The 25111-nt window shown below is 48.7% G+C and overlaps 1 protein-coding gene and 1 long non-coding RNA gene across 2 annotated transcripts in view; one reads left to right on the top strand and one right to left on the bottom strand.

The window, feature by feature from the left end:
- Nucleotides 1-25111, bottom strand: part of AGBL4 (AGBL carboxypeptidase 4) — a 1245941-nt gene that overhangs the window by 605 nt on the left and 1220225 nt on the right. Inside the window, exon 12 of the mRNA XM_087445980.1 lies at nucleotides 6310-6406. Coding sequence (XP_087302106.1) covers nucleotides 6310-6406 — 97 coding nt within the window. The remainder of the gene's footprint in view (nucleotides 1-6309; nucleotides 6407-25111) is intronic.
- The window catches only part of LOC147914049 (uncharacterized), a 74815-nt gene that overhangs the window by 42752 nt on the left and 6952 nt on the right, over nucleotides 1-25111 (top strand). The gene's annotated exons all lie outside the window — the stretch shown is intronic.

The raw sequence follows: 25111 nt of genomic DNA, 5'->3' as shown, positions 1-25111 counted from the left end.
TTATGGCATTTCATGATGGGGCTGTCTCCCCTACAAGTTTGGGCTCTCTGAAGGCAGAGATGTGTCTGGTTCATCTCTGTGTCCCAGCACCCAGCACACAACGCAACACCCTTAAACTCCTCTACAGTAATTGTCCACCGTCTGTTGTGCTCACACTCTAGATAGACTATGAGCTTCTGGTGGGCAGGAACCAAGTTTTATCCATTTTTGCATTTTCTATCATACAAGGCCTTCTTTGCTTGTTATGTTGTTGACTGATAAATTGATGTGCTATTCATTTGTGCACTGGACTAAGATTTATTTGCAGTGGAAGAGTGGGCTTTAGAGCCAGAAAGAACTCAACTGAATTCCCAGGTCAGCTATGTACAAGATATGACCTTGGGCGAGTTATTTAACTTCTCTGAGCTTCATTTGTGAAATGAGGATAAAATATTCCAATCTCGCAGGGGTGTTGTGAGGTTAAATGAGCTAACAGGAGTAAACGCACCTCGTGTCTTCCCTTGCCTACTATAACTTACAAAGGCTGGTGCTAGGTGCTAGGTATGGTCCAATGGACTCTGGAGGTGATGAAGATGAGTCAGCATTGATGCTGTCCTCAGGCTGCTTACAGTTTAGTAGAGGAGACAGTTGCACAAAATAACTACACAAAATAATAAAGAACTACGATGCATGGCAGAAAGTGGTAAATGCCATAAATATGGGACTCTCTTGGGCCCTTTGAATTAGGATTGAAGAAGTGACTCTTGAATTGAAGAAGCCCTTCTACAAGAAGTAGCCCATCATGCTCTGACCTTGGAGTACCCATTTTCTTTCACTGTTGATGAGTCATGAATAAGGTAGAGCTGGAACAGGTGGCAGCACATAAAAGGTTCACCTTCCCCTAACATATCTCCCCCACCAGGAAGCCTCACTGTGTGTGAAAGGCACTCACTCACTGAAGGACCTAGCTAACCTGGCAAGGCTGTCTAGACTGGTGAGCTTCATCTAGACCTCAGTGCCCATCAACAGCCTGGAGCTCATGCTTGGAATGCTGTTTACAGGGAATGTGATCTTGAAGAAGTCCCCACCCTTCTCTGAGCCTCCATTTCTGAAATAGGGAGGAGAGCCCGTGTCCTTGCTGCCTCCTAGGCTTTGGTGAATGGTGGTTGGGGAACAGCTTTGCAAATTACAAGGTGCCATTCACATGTCATTGAGGAGTGTGGTTCTTTTTTTTGTTGTGTTTTAGCTGAGGAAGATCTGCCCTGAGCTAACATCTGTTGCCAATCTTCCTCTATTTTGTTTGTGGGTTGCTGCCACAGGATGGCCACCGACGAGTGGTGTAGGTCCATGCCCAGGAACTGAACCCAGGCCGCCAAAGTGGAGCACACGGAACCTAACCACCAGGCCACTGGGCTGGCCCATCTAGGGGTGTGGTTCTTAACACCCAAAGGGAGCATGGGAAATAAGATGGGTATGTTCCTATGGGGTGGAGAGAGTGTGCAGCCCAGGTACGGTCATAGGTGGGGCAGCCCTATGTAGACGGTGGCACGGGGAGAAGACGTGCAGGGCCAGGGAGGAGTGTGACTGTGCGGATGACTGGTGGGTTAGAAGGCAGAGCCTCTGGACTAAAGATGGGGCCCAGAGGGAGAAAGGCCCTGGAGGGCAAACATGCCATAGCCTGGGCCTCTCTCTCTCTTCTTATGCTGCCCTCCCTGACCTCTCCAGACTCAACTCCTTTGAGAAGCCGACTTCCCAGAAAATAAGCCTCTCCCTTCCAGAGGCTTCTGTAGCACTTTGTGCCTCACCCCTCAGCACACCATTTTCTAGGTGGTTCTTTGCCCATCTGTTTCTCTCAGGAGACTATGAGTTTGATGCATTTGATTTTTCTCTATAATTCCCGAATGAAGCACATGGAGTAGGTGCTTGAGGAATGTTTGAGGACCAGAAATGAACTTTTAGCCTTATCTTTACCATCTCGATTGCTCTAACATCCTGGCCTTGTCATTGCCTTAGAATGCATCCTTTAAGGTCCTGCTTCCTGCCTTCCACGTCCTGCCCCCCTTTCTGTTTCACCCATTTGAATTCCACTTGTCCTCTGGAATACTCTGAAGCCTTCCTGGAATACTCCTGCTCGTCTCCAAATCCTTGCCAGATGGTGTGGGAGAGTAATTTCTGGTTGGGTCTTGCTTCTCTTTTCTATAACATGAAGGGGTTGAAGTAGATGGTTCTTAGGGGCTTCTTCAGTTCTACCATTTTATAATTCATACATTCAGGGCTTATTTAGGACTTAATCTGCATGCTCTGCACCGTGCACGAAGGATACAGGAGTGACTAAGATAGTTCCTCAAGGAGCATCCTGTCTAGTGGAGAAGCCAGACATGCAGAGATGCCATGACAATACACCCCGGGACATACTATGCTACAGGTGTGTGCAAACACAGTTAGGAATCCCACAGAGAGGTAGTAGCTCTATCTCAGGTGGAGAACAGGGACAACAAAACAGAGGTGTGATATTTGGACAGGGCTTTGAAAGATAAGTGGCAGTTCATCATCTAGAGACAAAAAAGGAGAACATTCCAGGAAGAGGGGAAAGGACGAACAAAGACATGGAGACATGAAGATAGCTGACTTACTCAGACTGAAGCATGGGGTGTGAAGTGGTAGAAAGCAGGTGAGGTGGAGAGGGTGCTCACAAGGTGCAGGGGTGTGCTAGGAGGCTGTAAATGACATTTTAAATGTAGGCCGGGGCTTTGAATAGCAAGAAGAGGAATTAGAACATTATTGTGACAGTAACAGGGAGCCATAGAGGGTTTTTGAGAGAGGGCATAATCTGATCTATAGTTGAGCACTTATTATACACCGTTTGGTATTGTTTGTTATCTTTGCATGTCTACATGCCTTTCTCCTCCATAAATTTGGGCTCCTGATGGGCAGGGGCTGTCTGTGTTCCTCCAGCACTCAGTGCAGAGCCTGGCACATGGTGGGCTCTAGTGTGTTGAGTAGCTGATGATTCCCCACCCTCAACAGACACACATCATAACCCGACACGGAGCCAGCCCTCCCAGCCTGTCACTGAGCCTGAGCCCACCTCACCCTCAGAGGCCAGCCCGCCCTCCACACTCATGCTCTGTCTCCTCACAGAGGCTCACCCAGCCTGTTCATTTTTCCTGTCTAATTTTTATCCACTTTGATGGGGCATTTTGAGCTTTAGCCCTGTGACTGTGTCACTGTGGTCCAGATAAGTGTGGGGCCTCAGCTTTGGCCATCAACGCCAATGCCCACACTGCAGCCCTCCCCAGGGACACTCTCTGAAGGGTGGCCTGGCACCCAGGGATGCCAACTGGCTCCTCCCAGCAGGTGGGTGGAAACTGACATCTTATAATTATCCATAGAGATGAGAGAAAACAAAGATTAATTTTGCATCAAAACATGTAATTTCCCTCTAAAACCAGAACTGCTCTTTCACTTACGTGATTTGATGCTTGAGTGGAAAATAATACCTAAAAGGGGAAGTATTCAAATCCCAAGTCAGAGCCTTGTGTCCTCCTGGGAATTCATTTTTCAGGAGCTGCTGACCAGTTGAGAGCTAAGTGGTATTCACAGTTTGATGAGACAGAGGTGTGGGGATGGAGAGGGATTTATTTTATTTTTCTTAATTTAAAGGTGGGTTCATTCACCTCAAGTCCTCAAGGCTGGGAGCTCTGAGGAATGAGGCCTCCAGCTCTTTTCTCAAGAGAGCTCCAAAGCTCAGGGCAATGAGGTGCCGTGGGGAGTTGAAATCAGGGCCCTGAGAATTCCCCTGCATGCTTGAGACCCAGTTTCAGGGTCCCTGCCTCCCCCCATCTGGAGGAAGTCCTCACTAACTGATGCTGGGAACACCCGGCTGGGGATCGTGGGGCCTGGGCACTAGTCCTGCCTCTCCCTGGGCCTCGACTTCCTCATGTGCATCATGAGGTCCCCGCATGTCAGCACCATCTCATGGTCTAAGACAATGCAACAAGCAGAAAGAAGTGGTAAAGGATCCAGATAATTTTATTCAGGTCAACAGAGGACCTGAAAGAGACAATCCCCAGATTGACTTGAAATGAGATTCTAAGAATTCTTTTGAGTTTTATGAAGCTTTAAATTTTTAATCACTTTAACCAATCAAGAATGACTTCTAAGAATGTACTGAGCAGTTTCCTCCAGAGGTGAGCTCCTCAAAGGCAGGGTCATGCCCTGATCATTTACTCATTCCAGCTCCCCCCTCTCCCCGGGGCCTGCCATAAAGTGCTGTTCTTCCTAAGTGAATGAAGGAATGTCTAAATGCATGCTTGCTGAGTACAGGCTAGGCTGCACTGTGGGAGCCCAGAGAAGAAACAGATGTGATCCCCCTGAAGGAGCTGCTAATCCACCAGGATTGGGGGGCATGTGACCCCAGAGGATTGGTGAACAATCTGAGACAGGGAATGAGTCAGAGCACATTGTCCTGCAGACTCTACCTGGTGCTGGGGCTCAGAGATGGGACTCAAGGCATAGTGGGACATGGGACATGGTAGAACATGGCGGGACATGAGCCCTGACAGATCATCCAGCCCAACCAGAGAAGTACAGGGACTTGCCCGAGACCATGATGAGCTGGTCGGAAATCTGGGACTGCAATTCAGCAACCAGAGACGATGGAAACATTTATTGAGCACCTGCTGGCTGCCAGGCACTGTACCAAGCTTGTCTCTAATCTTTAAATAAAACCATTTTTAGAGGTTGTTGCTATGATCCGCACTTTATAGCTAGGGAGAGAAAGGTTTCAAAAGGCCAAGGAACTTGCTAAGATCCCACAGCTAGCATGAGCCAGAGACAGACTTTGAACCCACACTGCTGCTGAGAAACACTCCCTGCTGGAGGTGGAGCTTGGCTGGACTTCAGTCCAGCTTTGGAATCATAAAAGTCTGGGATCAAATCCCGCCTCTGCCAAAATCTTTTTGACCTCAGGCAATTCTCTTCACATTTCTGAGCCTCTTTTTCCTCATGTTAACATGGGGAATATAATATCTATGAGGAATAAATAAAATTATGTACAAAAAGTACTTTGCTCAATAAATAACAATGATTAATATTGTTTTTGTTAATAACAGGGTAGGGAGGAAGGGGCATCAGTGCAAAGGCCCTGAGGCAGCAAAACACATGGGCACAGGCAATGTCAGTGGGAAGACTGGTCTGGCAGGAGCAGTAAGATGGACATTGTCATGTCCTTCAAGGAGGCTGGACCACTAGGGGAGGAGGACCTGAGGCTAAGAGGTAGGACAGGGCCAGCACCTTCCAGATGCCTTGGATGCCACTGCCCAAATGCTCACTGGGCTCACTGCCAGCAGGCATGGGAACACGCAGCGCTTTGGGCTCTGGCCCAGCCCTCAGGAAGGATCCTCATCTCCTGACCTCTCTCCTCACTGGCCCCAGCAGAGGATCTGAGGTGAAACTTCTCAGGAGTGTGTCCTCCTCAGCCTTGACCCTTCGAGTCTTGAAAGAAGGGAACTGTCATGTACTAAGAGGTCATAGGTATCCCTGGCCCTGTGCAAGGGGCTTTAACACACATCTCATAATAATCTTCTAAGTGAGCACCACTGCCCCACTTTACAGAGGAGGAAATGGAAGGATCAGAAACCTTATGAGCCCTGGGCTGGCCCCGTGGCTTAGCAGTTAAGTGCTCGCGCTCCGCTGCTGGCGGCCTGGGGTTCGGATCCTGGGCGCGCACGGATGCACCGCTTGTCCGGCCATGCTGAGTCCGCGTCCCACATACAGCAACTAGAAGGATGTGCAACTATGACATACAACTATGTACTGGGGCTTTGGGGGAACAAAAAAAAAAGGAGGAGGATTGGCAATAGATGTTAGCTCAGAGCCGGTCTTCCTCAGCAAAAAGAGGAGAATTAACATGGATGTCAGCTCAGGGCTGATCTTCCTCACCAAAAAAAAAAAAAAAAAAGAAACCTTATGAGCCCAGACGATACAGGAATCCTAGAGGATGAGCTACCAGATGAACCAGTATATGGAAACACCTAGACGAACTTAGAACAAAGACTGGACTCCCCAGCAACTCCCATCCCTGCGGACTCCCATGTCAGACCCAGACGTGTGCCCACCTCGCTGTCTGACCTCGTAACGATGCTCTGTACTCAGGAGATAGGCTGTTAAGCTCTTCTGCCCTATATACTCTCTGTGGCAGGGCTGGGATTGTCTTTCCTGTGCCACAGAAGGGAAACTGAGGCCAGAGAGAGGCTAGGGGACATTGCCCCTGAAGACAAAGCCAGTTAAGCAGGACTCAAGCCCATGCTGCTCGGCTCTGCCACTTACCGCAGCCTCGGCATGGGAATCGCCACTTTCTCCACCAAGGGGTTCAGCCGATAATAGTCCAAAAACGTTCTCGCCACGTTCCGCCCCAGCTTCATATCTGCAGTGTGTGCGTTAAGGAGCAACTTTGAAAAGAGACTGAGATAGAGTAGAAAGAGGACTGGTAATAAAAATAATAACAGTAGTAAAAACAGTGACATCACTCACTGTTCTAAGCTTTTTGTACGTAGCGTCTCTTTTTTGATTTTCACAAAACCTTAAATGCTACATACTACTATTTTCCTCATTTTACAGACGAGGGAACTGAGGTGCAGGGGAGTTAAATAATTTGCCCAAAGTCACAGAACTGGGAAGGAGAGGAGCCAGGATGTAGGTCTAGGAAGTCTTACCCCAAAGCCTGCGTCATGCCTTTCAGAATATACTGTGTCCCTTTGGGAATCACTGGTCTTCCATTGTTCTCGCTTCAGGTGGCTCAGGGTGGAGGCAGGTAAGCAAGACCCAAGGGCAAGACACCCTTTGTTGTATATAGACCAGGGCCCGCTTGACTCTCGGGGATCAGCCACCTACTTTGGTAACCTCGGGGACAATGGTAAAACAGTGTCCCCATTCCACCTTGAAAATTACCAATGATGAATCCTTAGGGTAAGGTACAAACACCCCAGGGAAGGGGAAAGGGACAATTTCATATTGACGGTTAACACTTTAGTAAGAAATCTGTTCAACAACACAGAGTACCTGCTCTGTGTATCATATCTCACATCTCTGGGCCGTCACGTGAGCTATTTCCTTTGCCTGAAGTGCCTCCTCCCTTTCCCTTGGCTAATTTTTACCCATCAATTCTCCAATTAGGTGATATCTCTTTAGTAAGGCCTTCCACAAAATTCTTCTCCCCAGGGCTGTGATTAGTGCCCTTCCCCATACTTCCATGGCTTCTGAACTGACCTCATTCAAAGCACTTATCTCTTATCTCACATCCCTCAGCTTTGAACATCCAAACTGTCAACAAGTCTTATCCACGGGACCTCCTATCTCTTGAGTTTGTCCACTTCTCCCCAGTCCCCTGCTGTCCCCCTAGAAAAGGCGGGCACCCTCTTTCCCCTGGATTACCATCATCCTGTCCTAATGGGCCTCCTGCCACGGGATTCCCTGCCTCTACTCCATTTTCTGCAACGCAGCCAGGGGCTTGTTCTAAAACGCAGATCTGACCACATCACCCAACTGAGTCAAATCCTTCAGTGGCTCCCAGTTGCCTTTAAAGTTCAAATTTGGAACCCGATTTACAAGATCTTTCATAGTTGGTCCCTGATTATTTTCCCGGCTTTGTGCTTGCTTCCTCGCCTTCTACCCGCTGCCCTTCACACTCCAGGATACTGAACTCCCTCCTCCAGGCCTCTGGCCACACCACCCCATCTTCCCAGACCACTCTCCCTCCCTCCACATGCCTTACAGCACCGATGCCTTCTCAGCCTCCAGACACCTCAGTTTAGTTGTCATCACTGGATGAGTCTCAGCCCCCATGACATCCAGGGTCACAGAGCTGGACTGGCATCTGTGGATCAGTCAAGTGAGTTCTCACCACCTTCTTCAAGAAGTCCCCAGGCCGGGGCTGCACATGGCCCAGGACCATGCACCTGGCACCGCTCTGGTGCTTTGCTTTAAGTGTGCATTTTAAATGACCCCAGGAGGAAGGCATTTTTCTCTCTTTTGCTCTGAGAGGTTAAGGAACTTGTTCAAGGCCACATAACTGGCAACAGCAGAATCAGGACTCGATTCAGGAATGTCTGACTCCAGAACCCTGAGCTTCCCCACCCGGGGCTGTTCCCCAGCTTGAAGGCACCTTCTCCATCAAGCGCTGAGTCATACCCAGCCAGTGCCTGGCGGGAGGAGGAAAAACACCAGACAAGTTGTTTACGACCGTGAGATGCGCGGCAGGTGCATTGTGCTCTGGGGCTGCCACCTGCTTTCTTCCTCGGATGTGGCCGACCTTCTCTGTCGCCTTCCTTAAAGAGTTCACAAGCTGGCCCTGGCATGGCCTCTCTGACGGCAGACTCTGGAGGCAGGCTCACTGCTTTAACCCGGCCAGGCTCTGTTGGGCTCGGGGAGACCAAGGCAGAGTGTGTGTGCCGACAGTAAGGGCTGCAGGGCGCAGAGGAAAGAGAGGTCCCTGTGAACCTGGCTGAAAAGCGGCAGCCGAAGTTCTGGAGTCAGATCTATCTAATCCAGATCCTGCCTCTGCCGCATGCTGTGTGTGGCAGGTTATATTTTCCAAAGATGTCTGCAACAAAATCTCCCATCGCACGTCTTATTCTGTGATATGACCTTGACACTCCTTCCACTGCAAGGTGTGGTCTATGTCCCCTCTCCTTGAATCTGGGTGGGCTTGTGACTCACTTGTAACCAAAAGAATGGCAGAAGTGGCAGCAGTGACCCGAAGGGCTTCTGCTGATGTAACTTGCACCGTGCTGGCTGGAACGCCCCGGCGGGAATCCTGGGCCTCCAGGCAGGCAGTCTGACGGCCCTGAGGCCACCGTGCTGTGAGGAAGCCCAAGCCAGCCCAGGAGGGGCTGCGGGGAGAGGCCCTGAGACTATGTGGGGAGACTACGACAGAAAGATTCCGGGCCAGCCACAGCTCCTCCAGTGCCAGCCACTGTCTGACGGCATCTGCACAAAGGCTCCAAGCTAGACCCACCCCCTCTGGGCTCTTCCCAAATTTCTGACCCACAGGAACCATGCGAGAATAACCACTGTTTCAAACACTAAGTTTGGGGGAGATTTGTTCCCCAGCAGAAGAGAACTAGAACACTGTGGGACCTTGCAGAAGCGATTCCATCTCCCTGAGCCTTGGTTTCCTCACATGTAACATGTGAATAATAATGCCCACCTCACAGGGTTGTTGTGATGAAGTGTGTGACTAACCTCTGGTGCTGACTGAGGAAGTGAATGAGTCGGGGAGAGGGAAGCCTGAACCCTTCTTCCCCACCCGCAGGGCCAGGCAGACTTGAAGCAGCTCTAGAAGCTATCCTTGCTGTCAATCCTCTTGAGCTCTGAAGGGAAAGGAGTTGGGCTGTTCCAGTGAAATGGCCCACTGTGAGGTGTTGATTATTTGAGACAAGCTATGGTTAAAAGACAGGGCTCCAAGGGTGGCAGCTGTCGGGGACAACGCTCTTTCCCTCTCCCTTTCCAGTCATATTCCATGTGTCTCCAACCCTGAGAGCCTCACTCCAGATTATTTACTGCCACGACCCTGCTTGAGTTAAGAAATGGGACGTGGGGGAGAGGAGGGGAGAGATGGATTGAACATTTTCAATTAAAACAAGCTGTCTTTGAACAAAGATTTAAGATCCAGGCCAGAAGAAGGCAATAACTCTCTTGGCTGGAACCCTTTCCAATATATTGCAGAATTAAGAAAGAAAAAACTTGGGGTGAAAACTCCCAACTCTTCACTGCCAACAAAAATCTCAGGATGGTCTGTAAGCTGAGAATGACATCTTCCTCTTCTTATGTGGCTCCCTGGCCTGTTTCTTGCAGACGGCAGAAACAGAGGGCGGGTGCCATCAGGACCCTTGAGTTGGTAAAGCAGGCGAGTTTGGCTGGGATTTTCTGAAGCTCAGACTGATTCGGTGACTTCTGCTCAGAGCTGCTTTAAACCAAAGACTGGGTGTCAGTAGCTCCAGCCTCTTACTTCCTGAGACCTTGAACAGGTGATGAGGGTTTGGACATTTACCGTTCATTCTCATTCATTCCTTCAAACGTGTTGGGCTTCTCCTGTGTGTATGCTGCTACGAAGAGAGACAGGGATTGGGGTTAGACAAAGAAGAATTCGACAGAGACAGTTGACAGTGTAGAGGAGGAAACTAACACGTCCCAGTTAGCCACACTACCAGGCAGGCTGGTGCACTGTCACCTTCAGAGAAGCGACTACTGTTTTTTCAGAGCTTACCCCGTGCGCTGTGCCGTGTGGTTACTGTCCATCCCCACCACGACGCTGCAGGATCGGCACAGATTTTACAGAAGAGGACACTGGAAAAGGAGAGTTTGTATGATTAGCCTCAAGTCTCCTGGCTTGCAAGTGACAGAGGGAGCATATGAGCCTGAGTGCCTTTTGACACTGTGCCTGTGTTTCCTGCTCTCCTGAGTGCGGTCATAAATTCACACACTAAATTCTGTGGACGTGTAGAAGGAGATCTAATTCCAAAGGGAGGAATTGTGAAAGGCTTCATGGAAGTGGGCGTGTGACAAAGATTTGAAGGACAAAAACAACTCAGGAAAGGGGGAGGAAGAAAGATGAGCACCAGTAGAAACACAGAGTGTGGCCGGCACATGACCCTGGGCTGGAAATGAGACAGAGAAGGGCCCGGGACCCCGGGAGCTGAAGCGCAGAGTGGAAGGTGAGGCTGCGGTAGTCGGCTGGAGACGCATCAGTGAAGGCTTTGAATGCCAAATTCAGGAATCTAAACCTCCATTCTGTAGGCAATAAACACCAGTGAATATCTGTGGTTGTGTCTATCGTTCGTGCACCCCGTATTTATTTATTGATCATCTACTATGTTCAGGCTCTCTGGAAGGCTCAGGTTATACTGTGGTAAAAAAAGAACCAAAAAAATAAAACAAAACAAAACTCAAGACAATGGTTCTTAAGTCTAGAAGCAGAGACTTAACAAAGTAATAAAAAACCCAAACAAATACACTATTGTGGCTGTAATGGTGCTCCGAAGAAAATGGAGCTGAGGGCAGGGAGGTGCTGCTTTGGACAGGCCTCTCGGGGTGGGGGCCGCCGTGTAAACTGAGAGTGGACAGCGGGTACGGCAGCATCTGTGAAGGCAGGGCGGCGTGAGGGAAGGGTCCTTGTGTGGGACAGAGGGACTTCAGGAGGGCTGGCGAGGAGAGTCAGGCAGGGCTAGGTCTCGTGCAGCCTCACTCGGGGCCGCCTGAGGAGTGGGGATCGTCTGAGTGAGTGGGAAGCTGCGGAGGAAATTTAAGCAGGAAAATGAGATGGGCTGATCTATATTTTTAAAAGGTCACTGCTGTGCTAAAAATAAGAAAGCAAGAGTGGAAGCAGGTGGGTCAGCCAAGAGACCACTGCAACGGTCCAGGAGAAAGGTGAGGGGGCCTGGACCAGGACAGAGACAGTACAGACAGGAAGATGCGTTTGGGGGAAGAACTGGCAGGACCTGCTGACAGGCTGGATGCGGGGCCTGGGAGAGGAAGGCATGAAGGATGACCCCTGTGTATTTCGCGTTAGCAGCTTGGTGGACGGGGCGCCGTGATCTGGAGTGTGGAGGACAGGGGGTGGTGGGGCAGGGTCAGGGGAGACAGCAGGAGTTCAGTTGGAGTTTAAGGTGACTATGAGATGTTAAGCGTCCAGGTCTTGAATCAGAAACAGGAAAAAATCAGACAATGGAAATAGTTTGGCTCATAACACGCTCATTTTCTCCATTAGTTTTCTTATCTTGATTTCTCTAGAAGGTGAGCCCCAGGAACTCTGGAGGGCAGGGATTTTGTCTGTTTTGTCTTCCGCTGTGTCACCAGTGCCTAGATCAGTGTCTGGTATACACAGTAGGTGCTCGATGAAAATGTGTGTGTGCCACAGATACTCGCCAATTGTCTGGCCCTGTGCTCCACTCTGCTCAGCTCTCCACCTAGGGCTCCCTGCGCTCAGAGAACGCCCCTTCTCAGGGTGTCCCCAGCTCTTCAGGTGAGTGGCAGTGACTGCAGAGCCCTCTGTTCTCCTGTCTCAGGACCTCAGATCTGGTGCATTGAAGGAGCACATAGCGGGAATCAAGAGCCCAACCTGGTTTCAATCAGTAACTAGCCACATGACCTTGGCCCTTCCCCTTCTCTGGGCCTAACTTCTCTGTGGGTAGAACATATAGTCTCTCAAGTCCTTTCCATCATTAACATGGTATGGTCAAGCAAAGGCCTCAGTACATAAGCTTATGAAATATCCAATCTCCATTCTATCAGTCAACAAATATTCATTGAGCACCTACTATGTGCCAAGTTATTTCAGGCACATGAGATACACAGCGAACAAAACTGACACAGATCCCCATCTACATGGAGCTTACCTCCTTGCTATGGGAGACAAATTGCCAGTTGAATACATTCATAAATTATTGAGAATGCCAGAAAGTGCTAAGTGATATAAAGTAAAGATAAAGAGCAGGGTAAGGGGAGTGCTGGGGGCAGGGGGCAGGGAGCATGTCGCAGCGTTAAGTAGAGTGGTCAGAGGAGGCCTTATTGGAAAGGTGGGCCTTCAGTGGGCTTGGAGGAGGTGAAGGAGCCGGCTGGAACCGAGGATGGGTTGATCCTCATCTGAAACACAAGCCCTGACCAGTCATTTTCATAATTGGGCTCTCGCTAAGTCCAGCGCCATCCCACTACTGGGGATAATAGACAGCCTCGGGGCCCAGTCCTCCCTGGTGGGAGGCAGGAACGCCTGCTACTTGGCACATGGTTGTTTCCTGGTTGAAGGTCCTCCCCACCTCCCAGAGCAGTCCGGAGAGGATGCGTCTCACAAACATCCTCCTGCCTGGCCTGTGGCCTCCCTTCCCCATCCTGCTCCTTCCCTCATAGGCCCTCATCTCTGGAGCCATTTCCACACTTGTCATTCCCTGCAGCTCTTCCAGAGCCAACAGTGAGCTCACCTGGCCTGCCCTGCCCCTAAGGGACCTGAGGTCTGGTCCCACCCATCAGGCACCATATTTCCCTTCCTTTCTCCCCACAGTTGTGTGCTGCAGGCAGGTCTCACTACTATCTCCGTTTTGCAGATGAGAAATTGGAAGTGACTCATCCAATGAGGCACATCAAGTATTGGCACAAGGAGGATTGAAGCCCATTCATTCATTCATTCATTTATTTACTCATTCATTCATTCATTCACTCATTCATTCATATATTTATAAAGTGCCTTCTACATGCCAGACACTGTTCTAAGAGCTGGGATACAGTGAAGAGAAAAACAAATACAATCCCTGTTCTCATGAAGGTCTTTCCTTGCCATCATCCTGCCTACAAATAAGAAAATGTAATTCCTACCTATTCCATGGTTGGAAGCCCCCACCTAAAATTCTTTGTCTGCTCACACTCCTACCCCTGTGGGCAACAGATGATCATCATTAACGGGGAAAGATTAATTCTGCAGAGGGGCAGGCCAAAGAAAAGTGATTTCTCTTTGGCGAGGCTGACAGCACTGCGGGAACATTAAGAGGCACCTGTCTAGGAGCCTCTAGGTAAAGCCAGAAGAACAATGCGACAGTGAAATATCTTTTGTCTCTGCCTCCCTCACCCATCCTCCCTCAGTGGCGGACAGGTGCATGACTAAACAGACGAATCCTTCTCTGAAGTGCAGTGTGGAGGCTGCTGATGGAATTGCAGACAGGTCCTGAGGCATCCCCAAGGTGAGGAGGCCTGAGAATGAGAGGGAGACACAGAGACACAACTGCGAGGGGAAGAGGCAGAGGCAGAGGCCAAAAGCGGAAGAGATGCAAACAGACAGCAGGAGACAAAGAGAAGCCGATCAGGATGGAGCAGAAAGATAAGGAGAGAAAGATCGTCAGAGGGGCTGAGAGACGCAAACTTGAAACCTGGAGAGAAGTGGAGAGAGGGGCAGAGAGACAGAAAAGTAGGGAGAGAAGGACAAAGAGAGAGAATCAAACTGAGAGAGAGAGAGATACAAATGTAGACAACGAGGGAGAGAGAGGGAAGGAGAGAAGACAGGCAGAGGGTGAGACAGAAAGAGACGGAAGGAAAAGAGCAGAGAAACACAGGCAGAAGGGAGACAGTAAATGAGATGCAACAAGAAGGGAACAGAGACAGAAACAGCTGGGGAGGCAGAGAAGCACAGAGAGAAGGAAGGGAGAGACAGTGACAAGAATGGAGGCCTCTTCGATATGTGAAATGCAACTTAAACCGGTAGGTGTCGTCTGAGAGGCTCACTTTAAGGAGGAGGCTGGAGATGAGGGCACACGTACAAAAGGTGGGGAGGGTGTCCAGTCATTCAAGATCACTTCAAGTTGAGGATAACTGTGAGGCCCTATATTAGTTCCTGTGCCACTGTAACAAATTAACACAAACCTGGTGGCTTAAAACAACAGAAATTTCTTCTCTCATAGTTCTGGAGGCTCCCCTCCCTCTGGAGCCTCTTGAGAGGAGAAACCGTTTCCGGCCTCTTCCAGCTCCTGGTGCTGCCTGTATTCCTTGGCTTGTAACCAGGTCACTCCAGTCTCTGCCTCTGTGGTCACATGGCCTCCTCCTGTGCTGTGTGTGTCAAATCTCCCTGGGCCTTCCTCTTACAAGGATACATGTGATTGCCTTAAAGGCCCACCCAGATAATCCAGGACAATCTCCTACCACAAGATCCTTAACAATAACATCTGCAAGGACCTTGTCTCCATATAAGGTAACACTTATAGGTTTCAGGGATTAGGATCTGGATATCTTTGGGGCCATTATGCAGCCTACTGCGTGCTCCCAGGGTTTATCTGCTGAGCTGAGCGCTGAGGACGAAGATGCTGGGGGAGCGTCAGCAGTGGAGTTCTGGCTCCGTGCTGGACACCCTGCTGGGCACTCAACCCGCACCACCCACATGACCCTCAGTATCTCTGGGAGACGCCCAGTACCCCCCCCACAAGCAGCAAGTGGATTTACCGGGATTTGGACCCAGATATGTCTAACTCCAGAGTCCTCTTTCTCTGCATTATTTGCTGCCTCTCAAGGGCGAGAAATACCTGGACTGGAACATGTGCTGCTTCTGTGACCTCTTAAACGTAATGTAAACCTGCCCCGTCCTCTTCTCCCACTACGATTCCTTTAGTCCAGACCCTTATGTCTTATCTGAACTATCGCTTCAGCCTCCTAATTGGTTTTCTTGCCTTCAGTTTCTCCCGATTTTTGCTGAGAGTGAGAGTCACTTCCTGACTTAGAACCCTGCAACGATTGGCATCCGTGGCCTTTCATAAGCTAGTGTAAGCCTTGTCCCCTGACCCCGTATCATGTTGTGCATCTATGTAGAATGTGAGGTTTAGAGTCTGAAAAGCATATGTTTTAATCTTGGCTCCCACACGTTTAGCTGTGTGACTTTGGGTAAGCTACTTACCTTCTCTGAGCCTCAGTGTTCTCATCTCTGAAATGGCTAATGCTATCTACTTCACAGGATTATTGTGCTGATCAGAAATCATGTATCCAAAGCACCCAGCACAATACTGACATGTAGTGGCTCTTTTTATTATCACTATTATTTATGAACCTGTCATTTCCAACAAAGCATGAGCTCTTCAAGGACAAAGGTGTGTCATGTTCAGACTTGTTTCCAGAGCCATTTAGGCTCATGTTGGGCCTATTAACAGAGGCAGGGAGCAAACAAACACACCAAAAACAAGATAGGGAGGGAGGGAGAAAAGGGACAGAGAGACAGAGGGAGGGAGAGATGAAGAAATTCTTTTTAAAATTCTGTGTTTTCTGGCTGTTCAGGGATAAGACCTTGCAGGTCCCTTCCATGCTGTGTGCCTCAGTTTCCTCTCCTGTAAAAGTGGCTGGAGGTTGAACTAGATGATCTCTAGTTCTAATTCCTACTCTCTCTCTGCTCCTCCCTAGGAGAAGTGTCTCCCTGGAGCAGGGGGTAGCCTTTCCTGCCTCACAGGTGAGTGCCAGCCTTCTCAGGCATGAGGATGGTGCCTACCGCTCTGATGGGGTATTTGGAAGAGAAATCAGGCTAGAGGCTGGTTGGGCTAGGACAGATGGAGATCTGACCTTGGGTTATAACGTGCCTGATTCTGGATAGGATGCCCTTGGGGGATTTTTGCACTTTAGACCACATTAGCAGTTTGTTGTCATTCATTCATTATTTGTTACTCATTTATTCCTTCAACAGACACTTATCAAGCACCTCCTGTGTGTTGGGCCATGTAATGGGTTTACAGAGTATGTACACACTGGGTAAATAGAGTGAAGAAAACAGGGATGGTCCTGCCCTCGAGCTGCTTATGGTCCAGGCACTATTGACATTTTGGGCTGGATGATTCTCTGTTGTAGGGAGCTGTCCTGTGCGTTGTAGGATGTTTAGCAGCATCCCTGGCCTCTCCCACCAGGTGCCAGCAGAACTCCCCACCCCGTGTGACAACCAAAAATGTCTTCAGACATTGTTACACATTCCCTGGGGAGGGAGGGGAATTCACCCTGGGCGAGGACAAGTGGCCGAGAGGAGGCGCAGTATCTGATGGAGGGGCAGCAGGTGAAGCGGGAGAGAGGGGTGTGCGCAGGAGCTTGCGAGGTGGGCCAGAGCTTGACTGGGAGGGGCCTCAGCTTCCCTACCTGGAAAAAGTAATCCCTGAATGGATCCTTGGGGATAGGGGAAAGAGAAAGGAACCTGCCCTCACGGGCTGCCTTAACCTCATAGGATGGCCGTCTAACCCCTCTCCCCAGCACTTTGGCAGGAAGAGTGGCCTCCCTCATCTCCAGCACACCGCAGCCTTCGGGATGGCTCTCCCTTCCCTACTTGCCCTGGACTAGTTAGGTAGGCATAGCCCATCTGTCTATCTCAGACTCACTTCTCACTCGAGAGGCAACTTAGTCTCTCCCTCCAGCCCCCACACAATGGCTTGCTTTGTGGCTCCCTCACTTCCCCTCCTCTTCCACTCCAGGCACCAGCGATTTCCCCGCAGGGCCTCCCTTTCCCCACTGATGGTCAACCACGGCCCTGGAAGTCAGCTCTCAGCATCTGCTGTGCCTGCCTGGCTGGGGCCCGCTCAGCAAAGGACTTGGATGTGCCTTGGCCACAGAAGAGGCTCTGCTTCTCTGAGAGATGCTCATAGATACTTTCAGAAGCTTCAACTGATGCACAATGAAAACAAGACAAAAAGACCAACATAACTATTTGTATAGCAGCATCTTGGATCAGGTGGGGAGCGGAAAGGGAAGGAGGTGTAGCAAGTGGAGGAGCTCCAGTGGGTCCTGGCGTCTGGCCTCAGCTCGGGTTCTGGGTGGCTGCGTGGCCTTGTGTGGGGCAAGTCTCCTGCGGGTGTCAATTTTCCAATCTGTAAAGCTGGGGGAGGGGTGACTAGCTGATGTTTTGAAATCTTTTGGCTCTAAAGTTTTGTAAGCCTCTGGATCAGGTTCCTACCTGGGGCCATTAGGGCGTTTCTGAACCCTCTGATATTACAGGCAAAATTTTATGTGTACATGTGAATTTTTCTGGGGAGAATAGTCATAATTTTCTATAATTTTCAAAGAAATCTGCATCCTCCAAAATGTTAGGAATCTCTGCTCTAGATCTGTGGATGGAGACACTTGAGTTTATCATCACCTTCCAGGTAATATTCCTTCCTCTCGTTTCCTGACTCATTCGCTTTTTATGTCCTGACTCTTCAGGAGTAGTGAGAATCTGGCAGTGTGGGCAGTGAAATCAAGCTAGACCTGGAATGGAGTGAACAGTATGTAGACTCTATCCCAAGTGTACCCGCGTTAACTTAGAGAGCCTCAAGGAGTCGGCGACCCCAGTCCACTGAGGGGTCAAAAGAACAGCTCAGCCAAGATGGTCCCAAGGAGGTGGCTGCAAAGCTCAGCTGGGGTCTGGACCATTCCGTGGCTGAGAGTTGGGGGTCAGTCTTTTTGGCTGGAAAGCAAAGTAATAATTGAAACTAGCTCAGAATTAAAGAGGCCCGCTAAGGGTTTGCTGAAGGGGCAGGATATGGGGTCCCTGATCTTTAAAAGAAGCCCACTCCCCTGTTCCTCGTGTCTTCACTCCCTATGAGGCCTGGACCTGCAGCGCTCACATGGATTAATGGGATGAGCAACATCCTGTGAGTCAAGAGACCCTTATTTGGGCGTCAGCTTTCCCCAAATTGCCGTATGACCTGAGGCAGGTCACTGACCCCATCCTGGGCTCCAATTTCCCCATTTGTATAATTAGGAGGAATTGGGCTTACTTCAGTGTCACCAAGGGATGGCCATTACTATAGTGAAACTCCATTATAATACCTCATTCTCGGCCACCTCCTTGCATTTAAGCTTCATTTTGGGATATTCTTGTTCCATCTCAGGCAAAACAGACATGATCCCATCCCTAGGGAGGGCATGATGTGGGCTTAAATTCCAATCTTTAGGGTCCTCCTGGCTTTAACACTTCATGACTTTCTTTCCTGCCCTTGAGCTATTTTCTTTTTAACTGTTGCCTTGAACTTGAAACTCAAGGGATGGAATTAATGTTTATGATCACTGACTACCTTCCAGGCACTGTGCTAGTTTCATTTATTATGCACAAGCAAGGTAGATTTAATTATCTCCATGTTACAAGTTAGAAAACTGAGGTTCAGAGATGTCGCTTATCTAACATCACTCGGTTAACAATTGGAGGTTAAGACGTAAACTCAGGTCTGTCCCACTTCAAGGCTTACTTTTTTTTTTTATATATATGCTGTAATTCTTTATTATTTTAACTTTCTTAAAATGAATTCGTTCATTTATTAATATTTATTATCTGCCATGTAAAGCTCTGGGTCAGTTGCTGTGGATTCGGAGATGAGAAGTCAGTCCCTGCCCTTGAGCAGCCCTTAGAGAAGCCACGTAAATTTGCAATCCAGGGCAATGACTCTTGTGGCAGAGGGAAGTAAGGGAAGTGGGGGCACAGAGTGTAAGATTTAACATTGGAGGGATCCTGGAAGACTTTTTAGAGGAGGCAACACCTGAGCTGGGGGTAGAGGGATCTTTTTTTTTTGGAGATGAGTCTTCATTAAACAATTTTGTCAACAAACAATTGAGAATCTACTATGTACTGGGTGCTTTTCTAGATGCTGAGATACAACTGTGCCTAAAACAACAAGGTCTCTCTTCTCATGGAGCTCACATCACAGTAGGAAAGATAGTCAATAAACAACAAATACACGTAGAATAAGGTTGAAATCTGGAAGACTTGAAGGAAAAGTAGGAGTTGGCCAGGGAAATGGGTGGTGACGGCAGGGAAAGGCACCTCTGAACAAAGGCAGAGGCATGTGCAAATGTGTTGAGGCATGGCGATCCTGTCAAAGATTCTAGGACATTTGGCGTGGCTGGAATATCTTCTACAAATTGAAGAAGGAAGCAAGAGAACTACACAAAGACAGGTCATGAGCACCTTGTGTGATGTAATGAACATGAACTTTATGCTGCAGGTATTGAAGACCTGGCAGGGTTTTAAGGGATGGAGAGAGAATGTCAGATTTGGCTTCAGGCCGTTCACTCCTGTGGCCCTGGGGGAGGATGGTTTGGAAGGGACCAGGCCTGGAGACATGGAGGACAGTTCTGGTCCAGGGAGGATGGTAAAGGCCTGAGCTAGGACACTAGCAGTTGAGTAAAGAGGAAGGGATGGAAATATTTTTCAAGTAAAATTGATATGACTTGGGGGCTGAATGTGGGGGTGCTGGCAGAAGTGGCTGAACTAGGAAAGGCATGAAGGATAGCATACCAGGTTCTTGTCTTGGGGATCTGGGTGGTGGTGTCACCATTGATCCTGGGTATGAAGTCTGCATGTGGCTGCTAGAAGCCAGGAAGCTCTGTGCTCCCTAGAGGACCTTCCATGGAACTCTTCTTAGTAGTAGTGTTGCCTCATTTTATTTTGCTGCACAGTTGTGCCAAGTGACTCCTATGACCCTTACAATGAAACTCCATTGTAATGTCTAATTATTGTCACTTCCTTGTATCTAACACTCTTTTGGGGACATCCTGGTTTCATGTCAGACAAAACTGAAGTGTACCCACTCACAGGATGGGTAAGAAGCTTGGCTTAAACTCCCTGTGAGATTAACATATTTATCCAATCTTTAGGGTAGAATATATTTTCTCTGAGACTTTTCTTTTTGTTTCCATTCTCACTCTCCCACACCTCCGATGGGCCAGCTGGCCTGTCTATCTGCCTGTCTGCCTGGCTGCCTCTCTCCCTGTGACAGACACTAATCAGGATCTGCTCAGTGTCAGGATATAAAACATGCCTGCTCCACATCTCACTCAGTCTTGCTCTATTTTAGTAACAATAAGACAACAAGTCATATTATATCCCATGCTCTCATTTATCCGTTGGGCAACAGGATTTCCTAATCCCATGAGCCACTCCATGCTGCCTCTGTGGCAGAGCCTCTGCCTGAGAGGCTGTCCCAGACCCCTGCCTCATTGCCCCTAGGTAACTCCTACTAATTCTTCAGCCCTCAGCTCAACCACCACTTCCTCAAGAAAGCCTTCCCTGGCCTCGTGACCAAGTCAGTGCCCACCATCATATATCCTCCCGGCACTTCCTGGCGCCCCTTCATAGTTCTCTCATGTTGGCAACTTTACATGGGTATATGTGGTTTTTGATAAATATCTGTCTCTTCTACTAGAAGACCAAGTTCCATGATCGCAAAACCCATGTCTGCTTTGTTGATAATTCTCCTGTTCCTAGCCTAGTGTATGACACCTTAAATGTTCAATTAATATTTTGCTGTTATGGTAGGAATTTGGAGGGAAATTTGTCCCCTCCTTCCTCCTGGGCTGATGTCATCTCAGGGCTTCACTGGGAGGAGAAATGGAGGTCACTTCCTAGTGGCTGACGGAGAATGTGGTTACGAGAAGACAAGTGCTGAGATGTGGGAGTCAGTGCGAGGAAGGCTGCAAACAAACATGGCCAACTCCAGAAGGGAACGTGGCCTTGTTCTTCCTCTGTCACACCTAGGGAGGAGGAAAAATCCAGAACTAGGGTCCCTGGAAGAGGGGCTGTCCGATGAAGGGAGAAGGAGACCTCGAATACATCCATCTGATAAGTTTTTCCAAGGAGCCCACATAAGGCCAAAGAGGCAGCTCTTGCCTGGATGCAGAGATGAAAAGGTTTTGTGGAGGAAATGATGACCTTGTTGTCCCATGCAGGTGACCCTGGGGTAAAGGGGTCAGGTTCCCGTGATAACCAGGTTAGTTATAGCTAGAGAGTGAAGCCAATTGATACTACTGAGCCTCCAGGGACACACATCTTCTTGAACCATAGACTGTCAGAACAATGCCTCACCTAGGCAGAGCGGAAAACCTTGGACCTCTGCCTGGAGGGGACAAAAAGGAGCATGGCCTGGGAGCCAGCAGACCTGAGCTGGCTCCCACCACACCGGGACTGAACCCATTGCACCATTATCTCCACTGCCCTTTGCCTTTCTCTCCCCAGTAGACTGTGAGTCCTGGAGGGCAGAGCTCGCATCTTCCCCATCCTCGTTCCCCACAGGCTGGTACAACTCCACCAAAGAATATTTGTGGGAAGAATAAGTAAAAAAATAAATAAATAAGCCGTAGACAAGGTGTTCAGCCTCAGTCCTCAATTTCCTTCTCTGCAAAGTGGGAATAACAATAGCCACTAACTAGAGTTTTGTGAGGATTGCATGACATAATGAATGTGAAAGTGCCCAGTATGGAGCCTAACTGAAGTAGATGCTCAAAAGTAGATACTGCGTCCTCTCTTCTGCCTTTAACCACACCTCCTGACTTCAAGTACTCCCCACACTTTAATGACCTTCATATTTTCTAGGCTGAACTTAGTGCACCAGTGGTTAGAGAATCATAAAATATCGGAGCGGGAGGGTACCAACAGTGGGCATCTGTCCTGTTTTGTTTTCCTGCTCTTAATCTATTCCCCTTTCACAACACCTCATTTTACCACATTGAACCCTCAGTCTCAGTCCCTGTGGCTCAGGAGGAGCTGACCCCTCCAGACTCTGAGTGGGGATAGTCAACCCTATTCTGACTAATCAGAGTACTGAATTCCTCTTGCCACAGTGATGAGTTAGGTGTGGCAAATGGCCCCATGAATCTTAATTCTGGGACTTGTGAGAAACGGAATCACCCTTAACGCTGAGAGGAATGGGATCCACCAGGAGCTGCTGGCAGCCATTTTGCTTCCCTGCGGGGAGAGAGCCTGTCAGAGAGTGGAGCCAACACTCAGGAAGCAGCTGGAGACCAAGTCCTGATGACCCAGTGAAAGTCTCTGGACCCAGGCATGCCTAAAACCAGTATTCCTTTGGACTTGAACATTTTGTGAGCTAATTAATTCCCCTTTTTACCTAAGTCAGTTTGAGTTGGCTACTCTGGCACTTGCAACTGGAGGAATTTTGACTAATACGAGACTTTGCAGTTGACCTCATGAAACCTCCTGATTTTACAGAGGAGGAAGAGGTTTGCAAAATCACATGGACAGTTTTCACACACAACCAATTTTCCCAGGAAATATACTGCCTCACTTCCTGTTATCTTCACTCCTGACCAGAAGAGGGGCAGGCTGTCGTTCTGCCTGGATGGGGGTCATAGAATATTGATTTTGGTCACAGAATGCTCAATCTTTCTCCAACAGAGAGAATTTCTTAATTCAAGTCCTCAGGAAGCAGTTTTGTTTTGCATTACAATGTTTTTATCCCCTGAGTGGAACTGCTGATGACCGTCCTTTCCCTTCCACACAGTGTAATCAGCAGCAATTAATTCTAATCACAAGGAGACAGCAAGAGTGAACAGAGCATTAATTGGACGGAAGTAATCAGAACCTCCCTGAGCCCACAGCTGGTACCTGTTTGCAGGCAAACGTGAGCAGGAGCATGCACTTGTGAGCGCGCGCGCACGCACACACACACACACACACACACACACAATCAACCAGAGCACATGGAGAGGGTACAGAATGAGCATGCTGTCAGGTCAGCATGCTGTGCTATAAAAAAATCAAGGACTTTGGAGTCACAAAGATTCCGCCACTAAACAGTTGCTTAAACGTGGCTCCTCATTTGTAAAACGAGGATGCACAGATCTACTTCAAAGTGGTTTAGAAGATTAAATAAGAATATTGTACAGAAAGCACTTTTCATGGGATGTAGCAGGAGCTCAGTAAGTGCTCGTTCTATTTCTTTCCACATCAAACACCTTTTATAGCTGGTAGAGAATAAAGGCTTAACGTGATTTGAAATTTTATATCCTTGAATGTTCTGGACCCGGCCTAACCAACTTGGTAGTCTCCTCCAGACTCTTCCCTTAATCCTATACCACTGTCCTCTGCCCTCTACCCCCAACACACACACACCCACACACACATACACAGTCATACACACACACACACACACACACACACACACACACACTCCTGCCTCTTTCCTCTCTGGGATTGTAAATTCTGGGAGGGCAGCTTGGTACCCCTATTGACCTCACAAGGGCCTGGCACATAGTGGACACTGAGTGGGCATTGGTTGAGTAACTATTGACAGAGCCTGTGCCTTTGCTCATGCTCTCTCTCCACCTCGGTCTCAGTCCTGGTCATCCTTCAAGGCTTAGCCTAGACTTCACCACCTCCTTCACAAGATTTTTGAAACTTCTTCCTGGAAGCACACTCTTCTCCTCTGAACTCCATTCCTCTCTGATGAGACCTGTGGCTTTCTACCTTGTGATAGAAGATACATGGTGTCTTTTCTTCTCTATCTCCTCAAGTTCCTTCACACAATCATTCAACCAACTCCTTGAGCCAGTGTATGGTGGGCACCGTGGCTACTGAGAGGCATCTGACTGGGTCTGCATCTTGAGGTGCTCAGGTTCAGACTAGCCCTTGAGCACAGCAACGGTGTCTGACTCATGTCTCTATACCGCAGGCCTCTGGCCATGATAGGTGATCCTTAAATATTTGATAATAGCAATGGGTTGCCCAGGAGAGGACACTGGCCTGGGACACTGGGGAGTCTTGTGAGGTTACACAAGGCCAGTGAGCTTCTTGAGGTTGGGCACGGATGCCTCTGGGCTTTCTGAGGAAAAAGATTTAGTATTACAAAGAGAGATCTGGGGGTAATTAGCCCTGCCTCTAAATCATGTCATACAGGATGCACTCAAATCCAAAAACCCTGAATCACCTGGAACTTGGTGCCTGGGGATATATGATGTAGTAATAATATACCTGCAGAAGCTCTCCCTGGGGTCAGGCTCACCTTTGCCACCAGGTTTCATAGCAATGTTTAGTTGTAAACAGTCATTTACCTTTCTCGGTATCAATTTGTCCACCCACCTCAATTTTTTCAACCAACATTTATAAACACCTGCTGTGTTCCTGGCCCTGTGCTTAGTCCTGGAGACACAGAGATAAATCAGATAGGATTAGCTCCTTTTAAGGGCTCATAGTCTAATAGGCATTATGAAAAGGGACATCAGGGAGAGATGCTGTAACATCTCTACATTGCGTGGTTCTTTGTCTTTAAAACCTGAAGAAGGCTCCTCATTACCTTCGGGACAAATTCCCAATCTCCTTTACCTGGAACCAAGGCCTTTTGTGATCTGGCCCCCACCTACCTGTCCAGCCTCTCCCCCATACTGACTCCGAGCCCTGGCCATACTCTAGAGCTAGTCATTCCCAATGCTCCATTATCATTTGTGTCTTTGCCCATGTGATGTCCTTACAAAATTCTCTACCTGCTAAATTTCTGATGATCCTTCAATACAAAGTGAAAGTACCAAAATAGAGGTATGCACAGAAGGAGCATCACATTTGTAAAGTGGGAATAGTCCTAAACATTATGGTTTTAAGGAAGCTTTCTTTATTCCTTCCTTCCTCCCTCCCTTCCTCCCTCCCTCCCTCCATTCCTTCCTTCCTTCCTTCCTTCCTTCCTTCCTTCCTTCCTTCCTTCTTTCCTTCCTTCCTTCTAGTAAAGGGGCAGATTAGATTAGATTAGCTCTACCAACACTTTTAAGAAACAGTAATCACTCATTCATCTTTGTTCTGGGTCTCGAGAACTCATGATCAATCTGTCCGAGCTGTCTTCTCCTCATGTGTCTGAAAACATCCATAGCCCCGGGCCATCGG

Source organism: Ceratotherium simum, chromosome 22, assembly GCF_057802395.1.
Source record: "Ceratotherium simum simum isolate JZ-2026a chromosome 22, ASM5780239v1, whole genome shotgun sequence".
In the NCBI taxonomy this organism is placed as follows: domain Eukaryota; kingdom Metazoa; phylum Chordata; class Mammalia; order Perissodactyla; family Rhinocerotidae; genus Ceratotherium; species Ceratotherium simum.
This window is presented reverse-complemented; position numbering and strand designations above follow the sequence as displayed.